The sequence below is a fragment of the Sus scrofa genome, chromosome 12 (assembly GCF_054392235.1).
Source record: "Sus scrofa isolate SSC_HxYL_T2T_F1_AM1 chromosome 12, Sscrofa_HxYL_maternal_Yorkshire_Landrace_v2.0, whole genome shotgun sequence".
Lineage (NCBI taxonomy): Eukaryota > Metazoa > Chordata > Mammalia > Artiodactyla > Suidae > Sus > Sus scrofa.
This window is the reverse complement of record NC_139394.1, coordinates 14,268,256-14,288,304: the sequence shown is the minus strand read 5'-3', so window position 1 is coordinate 14,288,304 and position 20,049 is coordinate 14,268,256. Positions and strand designations below refer to the sequence as shown.

The following is a 20,049-nucleotide window of genomic DNA, read 5'->3' as shown; positions in this document are numbered from 1 at the left end:
TGAACACTTGAAACCCACACTCAAATTCCTGACTGGTGCTTAGGGGTGCGCAGTGTACACGCAGAGGAAGCGTTCTCCAGGAACACCACAGGATGTTATTACACACGCGACTGTATTTTCAGTAAAATCCGTCCAACACATCTAAATTGCCTTAGTTCACTGAGATACCACTGTGCAATGCCGCTTTTAACTTACACTGTGGAACAGGAATATTGAAAACTTTTTTACAAAGGTGTGGCTGGAAATACAAAGGAGTTTAATGTTTACAAAATCTGCTTTCTACATGCAAACTAAGGAATGACAACTGCAAATAACTTCAAGCAAATTGCTATGATGCCTGAAGAGGCTTTAAAACTTAAACTTTCAAGTTTTGTACCAGTGACACTTAAAAACTCCTAACTCCACTCCTCCCACCTTAGTTTTCCCAAAATATGGGTAGTTTTTCGAGTAAGCACTAACGGTTTATATCCAACAGAGTTCCAAACCGTAGTAGTCATTTGGTATGTTTTGGTTAATCCGGTGCTGCTTCTAGTTTGAAGCATCAATGACTTTTGTCTCATTTAAGGAAAGCTAACACAACCAAACACTACGTCTAATGCACAGCACAATAATTCAAGCTACTGAACATGCTGCTTTTACTTAATAACTTTACCTGTTTCTGAATGATTTCACTTTGATTAGAAGCTTGGAGGGTGTGTTCCCGCTTAATTTCTATCTGTTGCTGTTTCTTCTTTTGCTGCTGATCCCTGAGTTGCTGAACCCTTTGCAACTGCTCTTGCACACTGGCTGCCTGCACTGTAACCACATTCTGAATCTGGTGAGTCTGCACAGGGCTGCTCTGCTGAATCTGAACGGGCAACTGGAGTCTGAGCTGCTGGGGCACACCACCTTGCTGAGCCTGTATCTGAGCCACAACCTGCGACTGGATCTGGGAGAGGACCTGGACTTGTTGTTGCAGCTGTGGCACAGCAAGGACTTGGGGCTGTGGCTGCTGTACTTGGAGCTGAGGACGGGATGGGGCTGAAACAGTAACTTGACTTAACGTCTGTCCCGATGAAAGAGTTTGAGTTGAAGACTGTACCTGGGGCTGTGACTGTGGCGGGCCCTGGGCAGGTATCTGAAGAGATGTATGTGGCTGAATGGGAATCGGTTGTGAGGTTGCGGTCTGAACCTGGGCCTGCTGTCCGGGAGACACTTGGGATGGAGTTGACGGACGTATTCGAGTCTGTGGTGGACTCTGGACGCGAGCAGGAGACTGTCCCTGGGCATTACTCTGGGGCTGACACTGTGCTGCGACTTGGGGTTTGGAAGGCTGCGCTTGGGTGGGTTGTGCTTCAGAAGGGACGTGGGATGCAACGGTGGTCTGGGTCTGAACTTCAGGTTGAGTCTGGACTTCAGGCTGCGCTGGGGACGGGGGCTGGGTTGGAGGCTGGGGCTGAGCTGAAGGCTGGGAGGTCTGAGCGGGCTGAGGCTGGGCTTCTGGAGGACTCGCACTCGAAGGCTGAGCTGGAGGCAGGGTTTTGGCCTGTTGTGCCGGGGTTGGGGGTGATAATTTACTCTGTCTCTGTTCACTTGTACCTGTGAAAAGGAAGGACCAAGTATTTTTTTACTATGGAACATAAGACTGTGGCTTAAGAAGAATTTGATAAGGACTTTCTTTCTTTCTTTTCTTTTTTTGCCTTTTCTAGGGCCGCTCCTGCAGCATATAGAGGTTCCCAGGCTAGGGGTCTAGTCGGAGCTGTAGCTGCTGGCCTACGCCACAGCCACAGTAATGTCAGATCCGAGCTGCGTCTGCGACCTACACCACAGCTCACAGCAACGCTGGGTCCTTAACCCACTGAGCAAGGCCAGGGATTGAACCTGCAACCTCATGGTTCCTAGTCGGATTCGTTAACCACTGAGCCACGACAGGAACTCCGATAGGGACTTTCTAAAGGTGAGAATCTGCATTTCAATACAAAAGGCTGACGCCTCACACACACAATTCTTCATTTAGAAACACCTAGAGGGAGTTTCCTTTGAAGCTCAGCGGTTAACGAGTCCAACTAGGATCCATGAAGAGGTGGGGTTCGATCCCTGGCCTTGCTCAGTGGGTGAAGGATACAGCACTGCCATGAGCTGTGGTGTAGGTCACAGACGCAGCTTGGATCCAGTGCTGCTGTGGCTGTGGTGTAGGCCGGCAGCTATAGCGCTGATTCAACCCCTAGCCTGGGAACTTCTATATGCTGCAGATGTGGCCCTAAAAGAAAAAAACCAAAAAAACAAAAAAAAACCCACCTGTGTTAGGACTGTCCTAAACTGGGGAGCATGGGCCCTCTGCATGATTTGCCAAGTCTCCGGAAGGCCAGCCTCCAAAGCAAGGCTCAATCTCCGGAAACCAGCCAGGTCTTCTGGCCCAGACTCAGGCCAACCCTCATTTCTCACCCACGGCGTGGTGCAGTGAGCGAGCAGCTCGGGAGGAGCTAACATAGCGGCTCTGCCCCCGGCGCTCTCAATCATAGGTTCTGAGCTGGATGTACCCACCTGCCCTCAGATCGCGTCCACGACTCAATCAGCACCTACAAGGCTTGGTAAAGAGTAGGTGTGGGCAGAGTTACCACAATACTATCTTGTCTCCCCCCCACCCCCCGGAGGGAAGGAGGTGACAGGGAGTCTTGTCAGGATCTTTGAGGCTGAGCAGTCTGCTGCCATGCTCACTGGCTTGAGGCCTATCTTCTCGAAGATAAGCACCAGTCCTGCTCCCTGTTAGCCCGGGGGCCTGTGATAATAACGTGCAGCATTTCTGAGGAACCCCAAGTCTACCTGCTGCCGTCGTGGAAACAGGGGTGGTGGTGGTGCTGGCTGTCGTGGCTGTTGTTGCCAGGGGGGTAAAGAGGAATCGCTGGACGGTACCATTCGGCATGGCAGCTTGCATCAGCTGCTGTCCTGGACCTGGAAGTATTGTCACCCCTTGAGGTATCAACTGCAGCTGTCCGGTAGTCTGACCTTGTCCTTGAATCACTACTGTCAAACCTTGATTGCCACCCTACGGAAAAAACACACGACATGCAAACCATGTTCAAAACATCAATCGCTAAGTATACCATTTTCACGTTGAAAGATCCTTTAAACTGATGAAAGTATGTATTTGACTGTCTATAGAATGATACCAAGAAAAATTCAGATAAGCTAAAATAAGAATATTCATTTAAAAAGGCTGATGTTTAGTGGAAAAAACATGAACTAACAATCCCGAGTTCCAGTCTGAGTTCCTCGAACGGGCCGTCAGGTGTCTGTCTGTAAGTGCCATCACTCCTCTGGGTCTAGATTTCCTGAGCTATAAAATAAGGGCACCAAAGCGAATGACTAAGGTCTCCGCAAAATTCTGATTTTATTTTATTTTTGCTTTTTAGGGCTGCACCTGTGGCCTATGGAAGTTCCCAGGCTAGGGCTCCAATCAGAGCTACAGCTCCTAGCCTATGCCACAGCCACGCCAGATTAGAGCTGTGTTTGCGACCTACACCACAGCTCATGGCAACACCAGATCCTTAACTCACTGAGTGAGGCCAGGGATGGAACCCACATCCTCATGGATAGCAGTTGGGCTTGTTTCTGCTGCATCGCAATGGGAACTTCAAAATTCTGATTTTAAACCATCCCACTTCTATTCATATTATTTTATAACTTTCAAAGCACCTTTGGACACACTGCCTCATTGGATTCTCATAAGAGACTTGTGACTTTGTGGAGTGTGAAGCAAAAATACTACTATAACTTTACCACCACTTAGGAAACTCAAGTTAGAAAGTCCAAGTCTCTTGCCCAAAGTTAGAGACCAAATTCAAGGTGAGATAAAATGAGAAGCCAGGTCCCTAATTTACTCTTGCTTTCCTAAAATATTTTTGCACAAATTCAACCCCCCACAGAACATCAGGTACACTTTAAGGAATAGTTATAAAGTGAACATCTCAACACCAGCATTCAGGTCAGCAGGCAGGTATCCAAGAAGCCCCGGTGCGACCTGCTCTAATCTTAATGCCCCTCCTTCCCCTAGAGGGAAGCACTGACCCTCCCAGGTGGGAGAGCTGCCCTTCCTCACGGCCGCCACTCAGGTACGCATCTTTACAGGGCCTCGGGCTCGCAGCCTTCGATCTTAATGTCAGCGTGCTTGTTACTTCCTTCTCTGGCTCAACAGTGTGGTTCTACGCGGCTGCACACAGCTGTCCATTTCTGTTGCCGTGGGAAGGCACCGAAACTTATTTATCTGTTTGCAGACTGACATTTGGGTTGTTTCCAGCTTCTGACTCTTATGAACAACGCCCCTGTGTATATTCACGTGCACTGTCTCGGTGCCCAGATGAACAAGAGTTTCCCCAGGGAACATAACCAGAAAGAGAATGAATGACTGTGACCCGGGCCATGTGTCTCCACCTTTGCTAGACAGTGTCTAGCAGTTTCCCCGGGCGGCTAGAACAGTTTATACTACTACCGGCCCTGCAAGCGAGTGCATTCTGCTTCCCGTGTTTACTATCTCCTGGTTTTGTCTGACATTTTAGTTTATACAAATCTCTTAGGTATATGGTTTTAATATGCATTTCCCTCATTATTAACAAAATTCAGCAGTTTTTTGGATCTGTGGACATTTAGATTTCCTCTTTTCTCATCAAGTTTGTTAGCTCTTTTTTTTTCTCTTGAGCTATCTGGAGTTTTTCCCTTAATTTGCAGTTGTAATTTTTAACGCGTTCTCGATAACAGTCCTTGGCTGGTTGTATTTATACCTTCCCTCATTCTTTTCACTTTTATAATGTTTGATCAACTGAAGTTCTTATTTTGAATTACTGTTGAATTTATAAATCTTTTCCTTTATGGCTAGTATTTTCTGTCTTTATGAAAGCCTTTCCTACTTTTTGAAAGTACTATAGTTTCATCTCCCCCCTTTTTAGGGCTGCACGTGCAGCATATGGAAGTTCCCAGGCCAGGGACTGAACCCAAGCTGCAGCTACAACCTATACCACAGCTGCAGCCAGCAAATGCCAAATTCTTTAACCCAATGCACTGGGCCAGGGATTGAACCCATGCCTCCACAGCAACCCGAGCTGCTGCAGTTGGATTCTTAACCCACTGCGCCACAGTGGGAACTCCTAGTTTTACCTCTCGCAGTTAGGACTTAGCTTTCTGGAACTGAGTTTATCAGTAAGGTAGTGGTCCAATTTTACGGTTTCCCATATATACTCAACTGTCCCAGGACTGTTTATTGAAAAGTCTATAATGCTGTCTTTCTGTTATATGACAAGTGCCTACACATATGCAGTTACTTTTTGCCTTTTTGCTGTTCTGTATCTACTGGTCTATCCATCCTTGTACCTGTACCACCTTACTGCACTATAATAAGTTTGGATATCAGGCTACCACATAGTGAAAAATCCTCCTGTTCTTCAAAACTGTTACAGTTATTCTTTTTTTTTTGCTTTTTAGGGCCGCACCCGTGGCATATGGAGGTTCCCAGGCCAGGGGTCGAATCAGAGCTACAGCTGCCGGCCTATGCCACAGCCACAGTCACAGCCACAGCCACAGCGGATCCGAGATGTGTTTGCGACCTACACCACAGCTCATGGCAACGCCAGATCTTTAACCACTGAGCGAGGCCAGGGATTGAACCTGAAACCTCATGGTTCCTAGTCGGATTCGTTTCTGTTGCACCACGACAGGAACTCCCTGTTACAGTTATTCTTGATCCTTTGAACTTCCACATAAATTTTAAAAATCAGCTTGTCAGATTTCAAAACATATGTGTCAGGATTTTCTTGGGAGCTACATTGACTCTGTTGATTACTATTAAAAGAACTGATAATAATACTTAGGGTTGTAAGAAAACAGCTTAATGTTCTCAAATTTTATTTTTCCCAAGCAAACTGGTTAACTAGCAAAGCGCTGGTGGCTAAAAGACTTCTCCATCTTTCTGGTATAGCTCACGATCTAAAGACTCGGGATACTGAGGGTTATTACACTCTGTCTTTAAGGAGTATTTTTCAGAGTTCTCCTGCGGTGCACTGGGTTAAGAATGCCGGTGCTGTCATTGCAGCAGCCTGGGTCACTGCAGTGGGGTAGGTTCATTCCCTGGCCCAGGAACTTTTACAAGCTGTGGGTGAGCCAAAAAAAAAAGTATTTTTCTTTGACTCCAGAAAGGAGCTATTTCTTAAAATAAGCATATGTTAGGGAGTTCCCATTGTGGCTCAGTGGAAATGAATCCAACCAGTATTCATGAGGATGCAGGTTTGATCCCCGGTTTCATTCAGTGGGTTAAGGATCCAGCACTGCCCTGAGCCCTGGTGTGGCTTGGATCTGGCATTGCTGTGGTGTAGGCCGGCAGCTGCAGCAATGGATTAAAGCCCTACCCTGGGACCCTCCATGTGCTGGCCCTAAAAAGACCAAAAAAAAAAAAAAAAAAAAAAAAAGTACATTTTAAAACTTACAGCAAGAATAAGACCACTTCTAATGTTAAAATGAAGTCCCATTACTTACGTGGCCCTGTGTCAACTGAGTGAGCTGAGCCATGGTCAGCTTCACCTGTCCTTGTTGGGGGCGAGGGGACTGGGTGGTTGAAGGCTGGAGATTTGGAGTGGACGTTGCTGAAGGTAATCCTTTCGGCGCGGGTGTTGAGGAAACCGTACTAGGGGCAGAGATGGCTGTGGACACAGGCTGCCCTCTGATGATCTGCGTCACCACCTGCTGAGGAGCACCTACGCAAACAGCAAAACATCAGTGCTTGTCTGTCCTCCGCAGCACTCGGAGATGCAACACGTCCCGCGCTTCAGAGGAACGTATTCTGGATTTTCCAAAAGCCTTAGGGATGCCAACAGACCAAGGACGCCACCCCGAAAGGACCTGCCTGGCTGTCAGTGGGCCAGCGTTCACTCAGCTCACTAACAGCCAGCCTCCACTTCCTGCCACCTGCAGCAGAGCACAAACACAACTAATGCTCTGCCTATGGCTCCAAAGCCAAAACAACAAGAAGGAAGACAGAAGTGATACGTAAAACGGGCCATTAGGCTGCTTTTCCTTAGGCGTATAAACTGGAAAGATAGCAATCTAATATATAATTAATTCATGTATTTATAAACAGACCATAAAGAATCTGAAATACTCTGGACCAATTATATTTATAAATGAGCTTTTCTTACAGCTGTTTGTCAAACAGTTTGGGAGAAACCCAAGGGCAAGAACCCCTGTACTTTAATTCTAGGGCAATGTGCTCAAACGAATGCCTCCACAGCTACTGTTCAGTAAATATCCACAGAATGAATGAAGTTTAACTGGAATGGTGCTGTAATCTTATAAAAACTTAGGTTTCTCATTTAACTTCATGAAACTGGAAGAAAAAGCAGGTGGTAATTATCTGGTGGTTTACTTTACAAAGTCTGAATTCATTATTAATGAGTAAACATTTCTAAAGCTTTGTGTTCACTTCTTGTATTTCCTTCTGTGTTTATATGTTTTTTTCGGTGTATATGTCTTTGAATGACCAGAGTTTAGTATTACTGCATTATGTACAAAACTAAACCTATTCTGACATTTAAAACACTTCCTCTTTTTCTTTTCTTCTTTTATTAAAAAAAAATTTTTTTTTGTCTTCTTGCCATTTCTTGGGCCACTCCCACGGCATATGGAGTTTCCCAGGCTAGGGGTCTAATTGGAGCTGTAGCCGCCGGCCTACACCAGAGCCACAGCAACGCAGGATCCGAGCTGCATCTGCGACCTACACCACAGCTCACGGCAACGCCGGATCCTTAACCCACTGAGCAAGGCCAGGGAATGAACCCGCAACCTCATAGTTCCTAGTCGGATTTGTTAACCACTGATCCACGACGGGAACTCCTTTTTCTTCTTTTAAATAACACCATGGTAAAATTCCTGCTTATGAATTTTTATGTGTGTCTAATTATTTCCTTTGAATAAACTCATTCCAAAGTTACACAACACCAAATTGAATTTTAGGCAGGTTATACTCCACCACCACTCAGTATGCATTTCACCAAATGCTTGCTAATCCTATCACTAAAGTAACATATTCTAACAAGATTTTTTTTTTTTAGGGCCGCACATTTGCATGCTAGGGGTCCAACTGGAGCTTCAGCTGCCAGCCTGCGCCATGGCCACAGCAAGGTGGGCTCTGAGCCGAGTCTGTGACCTACACCACAGCTCACAGCAATGCCAGATTTTTGACCCACTGAGTGAGGCCAGGGATCGAACCCAAAACCTCATGGTTCCTAGTCGAATTTGGTAACTGCTGAGCCACAAAGGGAACTCCGCAAGATGTTTCTTATAGGTTATTATCATTAAAGGCAAGGTATTCTAGCAATGAGAAATAGGATCACAGCATCACAGTGTTTGCATTTCATTTGGTCTAGTTCCTTCGGTATCATGTTCCTAAATTCCGACGGCTTGTAATGCTCCTAACGACTCAAAGTACAAGTTTTCTATCACCACTCTTCTAAAGTTTTCTTGGTTACTCTTATCCATTTATTATTCAAGATGAATCAAAAAACAAGATAGTGTATATAGACCAGTACTTGAATTTGAGAACTTCTGGACCCCAACTCTATGTCCTTGTACTGCAGTTCGAGGAATAGTTCACGAGAAGTTACTTTAGTTTTATCGCCTGGTATTAACGTGGTGTCATCATAAGCAAGATGGAGGAGAGGGTGGGTACTGAATGATTACATGATAGTCATTCAGATGATGCTCAAAATATACATGTTAATTTATTTTTAGATTTATTTATTTTAATTTATTATCATCAAAATGCAGATGAAAACATTTTTTGGAGTTTCCTTGCGGCACAGTGGGTTAAGGATCCGGCATTGTCACTGCAGCTCAGGAGGCTGCTGGCGTGAGTTTGATCTCTGGCCTGGGAACTTCCATACGCCATGGGTTGGCCAAAAACAAATATGACCCCATTTTTTACTATGTGCTAGGAGTGTGACACTTTGGGAAAGGCTGGTGTGGTGGTAGAACAGGGACAAGTAGACCTGCACACACTAGACACCCACCGCACACATCTGCCCACCCTCTGTGTCTCTGACCACAACTCCTAAGAGTCTTCTTGTCTTCACTGGGCCCCACCAGCCCCACTGGCCACCTTGCTTTTGGTATGACACACCAGACACACTCACTCATGTGTGAAGTTGTAGATTCACTTATGCAAGTGAAACATAATTGCAGATATGCAAGGCATCGGGGAGCAAAGGCACTATCCATCTAGAGTACTATCTTATAATTTGCAAAGTTTCTCAGTTTTCTAAATATATTACCATGTATCATCTATAAATTTTTCTTTTTCTTTACATTAGTTTTATCTTTTTATTTATTTGTCTTTTTGTCTTTTTAAGGCCACACCCGAGGCATATGGGTGTTTCCACACTAGGGGTCCAATCGGAGCTATAGCCACCGGCCTACGCCACAGCCACAACAACACCAGATCCCAGCTTCGTCTGAGATTTACACCACAGCTCACAGCAAGGATGGATCCTTAACCCACTGAGCGAGGCCAGGGATTGAACCTGCAACCTCATGGTTCCTAGTCAGATTCGTTTCCACTGTGCTACAACGGGAACTCCTATTTTCTCTTTTTTAATTTTGTTTTGTTATCTTTCTTTTTAGTTACTTGCCAGTTTTTTGTTTTTTTTTTGGTCTTTTGTCTTTTTAGGGCCACACGCATGGCATATGGAGGTTCCCAGGCTAGGGGTCTAATTGGAGCTGGCCTACACCACAGCCACAGCAACGCCACATCTGAGCCGAGTCTGCAACCTACACCATAGCTCACAGCAATGCCGGATCCTTAACCCACTGAGCAAGGCCAGGGATCAAACCTGAAACCTCATGGTTCCTAGTCGGATTTGTTAACCACTACGCCACGACGGGAACTCCCAGACGGTTATTTTAAAACATGAATAGATATTGAATTTTATTAATTGTCACTACAGCACTAACTGAAATAATGAAGCATACTTTCTTATCTGGGATAAATTTTGCTTGGGATTAGGAGACTGCCTTTAAAAAATACTGTGCTATGTTTCATATTAGAATTATGCTAAATTCGTACAATGAATGGGAAAGAATTTTTTTTCCCCTTATGCCCTTAAACTACTTTTTTTTCTTTTTTTTTAATGGCTACACCTGCAGCATGTAGACACTCCCAGGCTAGGGGTTGAATCTGAGCCACAGCTGCCAGCCTACACCACAGCCAGAGCAACATGGGATCCAAGCCGCGTCTGTGACTTACACCACCGCTCATGGCAACATCTTTCTTGACCCACTGAGCGAGGCCAGGGATCAAACCTGCATCCTCATGGATCCTAGTCTGGTTTGTTAACCGCTGAGCCACTAGGGGAACTCTTAAACTCCTTTTTATAAGAAGGAAATGGTTTTTTGTTGTCTTTTTTTTTTTTTTTTTGGTCTTTTTGCTATTTCTTTTTTTTTTTTTTTTTTTTTTGTCTTTTTTGCTATTTCTTTGGGCCGCTCCCGCGGCATATGGAGGTTCCCAGGCTAGGGGTCGAACTGGAGCTGTAGCCACCGGCCTGCGCCAGAGCCACAGCAACTAGGGATCCGAGCCACGTCTGCAACCTACACCACAGCTCACGGCAACGCTGGACCGTTAACCCACCGAGCAAGGGCAGGGACCGAACCCGCAACCTCATGGTTCCTAGTCGGATTCGTTAACCACTGCGCCACGACGGGAACTCCAGGAAATGGTTTCTTAACCATTCCAAAGAATTTTATTCATAACACCATGAGGTCTGGAATTCTCTTTTGTAGGTAATATTATGGCAACTTTCCAACTTCCTTCCTTGATCTGAGTCATTAAGACTTAAAATTTATAAATTCAGTATATAGTTATACCCTGTTATTCAAATAGATTAAGCACCTAAGTATGGACAGTGAGAATTCTCAATGTCTTGCTGCAAATACCTGTTCATAATTCTCTTTCTATTTAAAGAAGTTCATTCTATTTTTATAGCACGTTCTTACTCCTAATTTTTATAACTAGCATTTTGTTCCTTTTTCTGAAGATGAGACTTGCAAAAGACTTCTGATTAAGATTTAAGAACATGGGGTTTTTGTCTGTTTTGTTCAGCAATGTGTTTCAACTCCCTAGAGCAGGTGCTCAAATATTTGTTGAATGAATGCATTTGCCTCTCAGTTCAGCTGTGTAGCCTGGTTTAGTTGCTATTGATGATCTGTTTGTAATAACACATCTGATGTTTCTTAAACATAAAGTTCACTTGTAGTGCCTCTGCCTCCCTCATTAAAAAAAAAAATTTTTTTTTTTTGTCTTTTGTCTTTTTAGGGCCATACCTATGGCATTTGGAGGTTTCTAGACTAGGGGTCCCATCAGAGCTGAAGACACCAGCCTGTGCCACAGACACAGCAACACGGGATCTGAGCTGTGTCTGTGACCTAAACCACAGCTCTTGGCAATGCTGGATCCTTAACCCACTAAGCAAGACCAGGGATCAAACCCATGTCCTCATGGATGCTAGTTGGGTTCATTAACTGCTGAGCCAAGACGGGAACTCCAAGAAATTTTTTTATTATAGTTGATTTACAATGTTGCCACTTTGTCTTTTATTTCACGTCTCTGACCACCTTTACATTTTTCACCTTTGGGAGTAATTTAAGTATTTTTCTCATACACGTATAGTTAGTTTTTTTTTTTCCACTTGATCTTTACAGGCTTCAACTTTTAATATGGAAGCTTTCACTTACATACATTGAAAAGGACAGGGGTTGCCTTTGTAAGCTTGTTTTATGCTTTCCATTTAAATGCTTCTTATCAGTTTCCTTGACTTTTTTTCTTTTTGCCCCAAAGACTGTTTTCTTTGCTCATTCTCTTTACTCCAATGATTTGAATGTACATATCCCATTTCCTAGAGGTTTTTTTGTTTTTGTTTTTTTGGCTGCACCCATGGAATGTGGTAGTTCCTGAGCCAGGGATCAAATGTGCACCATAATAGTGACCCAAGCCACAGCAGTGACAATGCTGGATCTTTAACTTCTAGGCTACCAGGGAACTCCTGATAAAGGTTTTTAAAGCACTTATAATAAGCATACTGAGACCTGTCTTTTTTTTTTTTTTTTTTTTTAATCTTTTGTCCTTTTAGGGCTGTACCTGAGGCATATGGAGGTTCCCAAGCTGAGGGTCTAATCGGAGCTACAGCTGCCAACCTACGCCAGAGCTACAGTAATGCCAGCTCTGAGCCGCGTCTGGGACCTACACCACAACTCACGGCAACGGCAGATCCTTAACCCACTGAGCAAGGCCAGGCATCGAACCTGCAACCTCATGGTTCCTAGTCGGATCTGTTAACCACTGTGCCACGACGGGAACTCCGAGACCTGTTTTTCACTTATTGACAATGCTAGAAATGAAATAAGATGTATGGATGCACCCCACGATGAATCAGAAATTCAGTAGACGTTGAAGTCTTAATTTACATTATTATTTTCTAGTACGTAGAGTGCCAAACACAGAGTATTACAGATTTTCTAGACTGGCTGTTCAGTTACAAAATGATAATACTGGAAGGATGAATACCTGGCTGTACCATCACAGGTGTTCGGATAATTGCCTTTCCTAGTGTTGACTGCTGGAGCGGTGTTCTGATCACTGTCATACCAGGGCGGATCTGAGGCCCTGCGATTACCTGTAAGTGACACAAAGGACAATGAATTAAAATGTTTTTAAAAGGCTAAAGCATGATGGACTTAGAACACATATCCTTAAACATTCTATACTGATAAACAAGTCTACAGAAATGAGAAGCTCTTGGACATGACATCTTAAATTTTATTAAGCATCAGAATAAAGATAAAATTTTGAAGAGAGAAAAAGTAACTTAAACAAGATCATATGAAATTCCTTGTTGCCGACATCAAGAATAGGCTGGAGACTAAAGGAAGGAATAAGATCCAGTGAAGCTCTGCTCTATAACCACCACAGTGACTCACAGGAAAATGTCAAGTCCTGTGTGCCCTGAGTGCCAATCCTTACCTGTAACCCAGAGAACAGAAGAGCAAGATCAGAAACCAGAAGTTCTTTCATAGTTGAAAGGAGATAACGACAGAGCATATCATTTTCAGTGTTAGGTTTAGAACCTTCTCAAATCTGCAAAACTTTAAACCTTTTCCATGATACTAGGGCCAAAGAAAGGAGGTCTCAAATACGTGTGCATCATCGGCTCATAACCTGGTCCATTGCTGTGGATCATACTTTTCATTCTATTGCTTGGCCGCACGGCACGTTTCCCTGGGTCATTCTGTGCTGCCCATTGTTTTCAATACAGGAATTCTCTTTATGACATCCTGCAGAGCGATTCTGGTGATGCATAAACTATGCTATGTGCTATTAATTAAATGTTAAAAATTTACCATTCATCAGAAATAGAACGAACAGATTTGATTGTAACCTGATGTGGCTGACAGCACATAAACCTGTAAAGAATTCTTACTTGTGAAGTGCTTGTGGTTCCTCCAGAGACTGAGGTATTGGGCCTAATTGTGACTGTCGCTGTCCTGGGCTGGAATGAAGTAAAAGTCTGTTGACTTGTTCCTGTACTTGATGGAATGATGCCCAGGACTTTCTGCTGAACTTGCACGACGCCTTAAAAAAAGATGAAGACATAATTAATAACTGCCTCTTTAATGAAACATCAAGTATTGCTTGGTTTCTGAGGAGAAACTAGGTGTGGTAGGGGTTTATAGTGGGCTACATAAAATGTGAGATCCGAAGACTGAAATCAGTGAAAAGGAAATGAAAAATAATGGCAACAGTATGATCTGGCAAATGTGAATTAAAACTCTTCACATTTCCCTTACCTCCTTGTGTTGCTGGCACATTTACAGCGACAATCTTGCTGTTTGCAGGAAGTGGCAGTTTGGTAATTACTTTTCCTGCCATAGTGACTGGATTGCCTGTAATTTGGAACGTCTGACCTGTGCTGGCAATGGTTGGAGCAGATGTGGCAGCTGTGCTGGTGGCTAATGGGGTATAAGACATTTAATGAGCTTTAGATTTAAAATAACCAGCAACGCAGTGACTTCTAGGAAGGCACCAATGCATGAAATGTGGCTCATTTTGTATTTTTAAGAAAAACATTCCTCTCCACTCAAAGTAAGTGAACCATGTAAATGTTGAAAGTGAAATAATGTAAGAGAGGCGTTTCACTAATGTAATACGATGAATATTTTCTGTAACACATCAACTGCTACAGTTCGTTTGCTTAATCAGCTGCAGAAGAAAAACAATTTTCTAAAGAAATGTTTCATTTCAGTAGGTAAAGGACTGAAATTGCTTTTTCTTGAACACAAGCAATCTCTTATTTAATCACAGGTGTGTACCTGAATTTGACTGGCCTTGCTTAACCCAGGTAGCAAAGGTCTGATGGAAGTTCTTGTTCTGCTGGAATGTCACTGCGGCTGGAGACCCAACTTTAGTAGTGAGTACCATTTTAGTTCCAGGTGTAACTGAGCCACTTATGGGGGCCACCATTACTTTCGGGGCTGGAGAGATGGTACTAGTTGTACTGTTGGCTGGGGAAGTAGTAGAAGCTGCAATTACTGTAGGCTTCTGTTGTTCCAACCGTTTCTAGAAAAGTCACGGAGAGAAACCATGTATCAAAATTGTTCCAAATAAAAATACCAGTGTGCAACAAGTCCAGCCACGCTGCCTCGCAATCTAAGAAACTGCAACAATTTCTAAAAACTTTTACTTCTGCAAACATTCCCATATAAATGGACACTTGAGGGATTTCCTGTTGTAGTGCAGTTGAAACGAACCTGGCTAGCGTCCATCAGGATGCAGGTTCAATCCCTGGCCTCACTCAGTGGGCCAGGGATCCGGTGCTGCTGTGAGCTGTGGGTGGAGGCTGCAGATGTGGCTTGGATCCCATGTTTGCTATGGCTGTGGCATAGGCTGTGATTCCACCTGTAGCCCAGGAACTTCCATATGCCGCTAGTGCAGCCCTAACAAGCAAAAATAAAAAAATTTAAAAAATAATAAAATAAATTTACACTTGAATTTCTTTTTTTTTCTTTTTGGGGCTGCACTATGGCATATGGAAGTCCCCAGGGTCGAATGGAGCTACAACTGCCAGCCTACACCACAGCCACACCAGATCTGAGTTGCATCTAAGACCTACACCACAGCTTGCGGCAACACTGGATGCTTAACCCACTGAGAAAGGCCAGGGATCCAACCCACATCCTCATGGACACTATGTGGGGTTCTTAACCTGCTGGGCCACAATGGGAATTCCATACACTTAAACTTCTTGATGAAGGCAATACTTTTATGACTCTAAATCACATATATTTTATTTAAAGTAGTAAGTTTTTCATAAAATCAAGTTTTTCCAGTCTGTGCAAAGGTCCATGCTTTCAGACTGAAAGTACAAGAGACACGGGTAATCTTACTGGACATAGGGATACCTCGGGACTCAAAGGTGGGGTTTAGAACAGACAGCAAAATATGGGGCCTGTAAAAGGATTCTGTTTAACAATAATGTTAATTTATCAAAGTAAAAAACGTGCCAGTACTTAAATATGTATGTATCACTACTCAAGTTGGCAAACCTGCAATCAAGCAGGCTGAAAGTTGTAATTTTTCTAGACTTACATTTTTCAGTTCAAACATTTTTACAAAAAAAGCTTTTAGCCTCCTTTCTACAGAGCAGTATAATCTAATCTTTTAGACTACAGGGTTATCAAAGACAGTCTGCGCATCTTTTCCCATAGACTGCTCCCTTTTCCCTACAGCTTATCAGCATGACACTTTTTAAGTTTGCACATGTAAAACTGGACAGCACTGACCGCAAACCTGGTGGCAGATGCTGTACCTTCATTATTTTATTTAATATTCGGACCAACCCAATAAAGTGGCTGGTATTGTGATTTAAAGATGAGAAAACAAGCTCAGAGAGGTTGTATAACCGGCCCAAGGTAACAGAGCTAGTAAATGGTGGAGCTGAGATGTGTGCAAAGATCAAATTTCAATGCTGAACTATTTCTTGCCAATGGAAACTGCTCAAAAAAGACATCACACCCAATCTTTTCATTGTTACTTCTGTACAGGTCCTTTATGCTTGAAAATAATGTGAGGTTTTTACAAAATGTCTCATTCCTCAGAAGAAAAGGATTTTAGTTTTAGAGTCTTAGAAATGTCATCCAATTGAATCGGGGGTGGGGGAGGGAGGGAAGGAGGAAAAAAAACTAAATATGTATATATTTACTGAGGCTATGTCTTCAAAAATTGGAAATGTTGACTTATCTTTGTAAATAAGCATTTTAAAGAATTTAAACGGGGAGTTCTCGTCATGGCGCAGTGGTTAACGAATCCGACTAGGAACCATGAGGTTGCGGGTTCGGTCCCTGCCCTTGCTCAGTGGGTTAACGATCCGGCGTTGCCGTGAGCTGTGGTGTAGGTTGCAGATGCGGCTCGGATCCTGCGTTGCTGTGGCTCTGCTGTGGCTCTGGCGTAGGCCGGTGGCTACAGCTCCGATTCAACCCCTAGCCTGGGAACCTCTATATGCCGCGGGAGCGGCCTAAGAAATAGCAAAGCAACAACAACAACAAAAGACAAAAAAAAAAAAAGAATTTAAACAGGGAACATGGTGAACAGAGCCAATATTTTGTAATAATTGTAAATGGAGAATACCCTTTAAAAATTGTATATAATTAAAAAAAAAATGGGAGGGCGGAAATCACAGATTTGATAAGTCCACAGAATCTGCTGGGTTTGTGCACAAGTTCAAAAAAGGCAAGCTTGTCACTAAACTCTAGCTGTCCTTATTTCTCAATTTTTGCATGGAAAACAGTTTTGATGATCTTCATTGTTAAATCCAAAAAGCATATTAAAATTAAGATTGATTTGTTTCAAGTAAGGTATTTTCTATAAAAACTTTGAAGTAAATTAAAAATTAAGTATATCCTCTTTCTGTTTAATCAAGCTATATCCAGGGTGTGTGTCTATCACCTTGGAAACCGACATGCACTGGAAAAGCAGAAACTACAACGTCCTTGGGGACGGAGAGGGTAATACACCAACAAGCTCAGGTTCTGCCTTTCACCTGAGCCAGAGAAAAGCTCATCATCGAAAAAAGAAACTGACCGCCCCAAACTCCTGCAAAGGGTAAAACCTCAGGTTACACTGCAGAGACAACAAAGCACACCCATAAAATGAAAGACAAAATCACTAGCCAGTCTTTCTTTGAACAGACAGAAAGACATGACAAAATCCCAAAGTGCTGTTACCTTAGACTTTGATGTGAATGAAGATAATGACCTTTAGAGGAAACCACTGTCAAAGAGCCATGAGTTCCCGTTGTGGCGTGGCAGTAACAACCCTGACTAGGATCCATGAGGACTCGGGTTCCATCCCTGGCCTCGCTCAGTGGGGCGGGGATCTGGCACTGCCGTGAGCTGTGGCGGAGGTTACAGACAAGGCTCGGATCCTGCATTGCTATGGCTGTGGCAGAGGCCGGCAGCTACAACTGGGATTTGACCCCCAGCCTGAGAACTTCCATATGCTGAGAGAGTGGCCATAAAAAGACCCCAAAAAAGAAGAAAATATCTAAGAACTTGAGAAAATATTTTATAATATGTGAGGAAAAAGTGTAAAATAAACTTTAATTTCTTTATATAATATGTAATTTTTAAGTAATTATATAATTTTTAAGTATTATTAAGCTAATGATACCTGCTTTTTAAATTTCTGTTTTATCTATATCTTGAAAGTTTATATATTCAAGTCTGGCTAAATACTTTTACGGTATCTTCTTTACAGAATGAAAGGGTAACTATCTCTTATGTGGGTCCCTAATTAGTCAGGCACATATGGTGCATCATAGTAGGAGATACCAAGACACCACAGTAGCCTGATAACCACCAATTACAACAAAATCGTGGTTTTAATACAATTTGCTTTTCATAGACTACAGAGATTTTATGGATTGGGATTTCTGCATGAAAAAAATGATCGCTAGAAACCAAACACTGAATTATAAAGAGAAGTGACATCATATTCCAAACATTGTTCTTCAAATACGTACATACACCTTTTACAAAATCAGAGCTTGGGATAAGCACACAGTATTTTTAAGTACTGAAATGAAGATATATGTGAGATGCTTTGGGAAGTACAACTGTGCTTTTAGTGTGCATGAATTTGGCTAAAAATGTCAATTTGTTGCCAGGTGGGACTGGGACCAACTCCCCCACCTGCTGGGCAGCCAACCGCTGCTGTTTGAGGTGAGCCTCCATTTGGGCCTTGAAGTCCTCTGCCTTCTTCTGTTCACTAACCTTAGCCTGTTGCTCAACTGCTTGTGCCTTTTCTTTCTCCACTCTGCAGAGAAAAAAGGAGGAACATATCAGAAGCTATAGGCATACCATACTGTGGGTTTGGTTCCAGACCACAGCAATAAAGCAAATATTGCAATAAAGCAAGTCATGTGAATTTGTTTCCCAGTGCAGGTAAAAGTTATGTTTACGCTACACATAGTCTATCAAGTATGCAAGAGCATTCTGTCTAAAAAACCAATATACATACTTTAATTTAAAAATACCTTAATGAGGAGTTCCCGTCGTGGCTCAGCAGTTAACGAACCCAACTAGCATCCATGAGGACGCCAGTTCCATCCCTGGCCTTGCTCAGTGGGTTAAGGATCCAGCATTGCGTGAGCTGTGGTGCAGGCCGGCGGCTGCACCTCCAACTGGACCCCTAGGCTGGGAACTTCCATGTGCCGCACTTACAGCCCTTTAAAAAAAAAAAAAAAAAAAAAAAATTCACTGTAAAAAACACAGTATCTGCAAAGCACAATAAAATGAATATGCCTATATCCTATCAGGCATCTGGCACCTAATATTAAGTGAAATCTGGTTAAATTTCATACCCTACAAAAAGCATAAAATTATTTCAATGTAAAAATAAAATTAAGATAATTAGAAACTGACAAATGCATAATAACTCAAAAAATTAGAGGACTTGAATAAACAACACATAGTAAATTAAAAGGTGGAGGAAAATTAGGACATACCGAATAAACTATTAACAGGGGTAATTCTTTCATTCTGAAATATCTGTCACATGTTAACCACTTCCTTACCTCTCAGCAAACGCCCTGATCTCCCATAATTCCAACTCTTCCTCTGCTACCCAGGTTTCAATAATGACAGGGCCAGTTTGCTTGGGTGTTTCTGGTCTCTTCGGCCGCAATGCACTCGATCGAAGGCCTTTTCTCTGAGGTGTAGGTGTTTCTTTGGAAAAGAAATCAGAGTATTTTAAGCAATACAGCTTCTAAAATCATAGAATTTCTGGCATTTCTTCTTAAATCACGAAAAGCAGAGATCCGCAAATGTTTCTTAAAGGGCCAGATGGGAAATACTTCAGACGATGTAGACCAGATGGTCTGTTACAACGTCTCAACTCTGCCTTTGTATCAGAAAAGTAGTCACAGATAGTACACAAGTGAGTGAGGGTGGCTGTGTTCCAATCCAACTTTACTAACACAACCAGATGGTGGGCAGGGCTCAGGAGCCGTGGTTTGCTAGCCCTGATACAAACGCCCTGTGGACCTTTACACAGCCTATTCCCTCTGCCTGCAACACTAGCCCTAGCCCCCTCCCCTCATCTGACTAACACCTAATTCATCCTTCAGACTGCAACATGGACACAACTTCCTCCAACAAGCATCCTATGGAGCTCCCACTGTGGCACAGCGAAAACAAATCCAACTATTATCCATGGCACTGTGGGTTTGATACCTGGCCTCCATCAGTGGGTCGGGGATGTGGCGTTGCTGTGAACTGTGGTGTAGGTTGCAGACGAGGTTTGGATCTGGTGTTGCTATGGCTCTGGCGCAGGCCAGGAGCTACAGCTCTGATTTGACCCCTAGCCTGGGAACCTTCATATGCCACAGGAGGGGCCCTACAAAGATAAAAAAAAAAAAAAAAAAAAAAAAGCAGCAGCAGCAGCAGCATCATATATTCCTCCCAGTTGGGCTGGGTGTCCTTGTCATG

At 43.3% G+C, this 20,049-nt stretch overlaps 1 protein-coding gene across 39 annotated transcripts in view; it reads right to left on the bottom strand.

Annotated features, from left to right (window-relative positions):
• BPTF (bromodomain PHD finger transcription factor) overlaps positions 1–20,049 on the bottom strand; it is a 144,301-nt gene that overhangs the window by 25,189 nt on the left and 99,063 nt on the right. For 9 of the 39 annotated variants that reach the window (XM_084983895.1, XM_084983902.1, XM_084983896.1 and 6 more), the window contains 9 exons: positions 19,137–19,287; positions 18,253–18,376; positions 14,377–14,623; positions 13,855–14,016; positions 13,488–13,639; positions 12,575–12,683; positions 6,502–6,719; positions 2,803–3,025; positions 653–1,578 (listed from right to left, as the gene is read on the bottom strand). In XM_084983895.1, coding sequence (XP_084840021.1) covers positions 653–1,578; positions 2,803–3,025; positions 6,502–6,719; positions 12,575–12,683; positions 13,488–13,639; positions 13,855–14,016; positions 14,377–14,623; positions 18,253–18,376; positions 19,137–19,287 — 2,312 coding nt within the window. The remainder of the gene's footprint in view (positions 1–652; positions 1,579–2,802; positions 3,026–6,501; positions 6,720–12,574; positions 12,684–13,487; positions 13,640–13,854; positions 14,017–14,376; positions 14,624–18,252; positions 18,377–19,136; positions 19,288–20,049) is intronic. The other 30 variants (XM_084983921.1, XM_084983931.1, XM_084983932.1 and 27 more) reach the window with 7 other exon arrangements.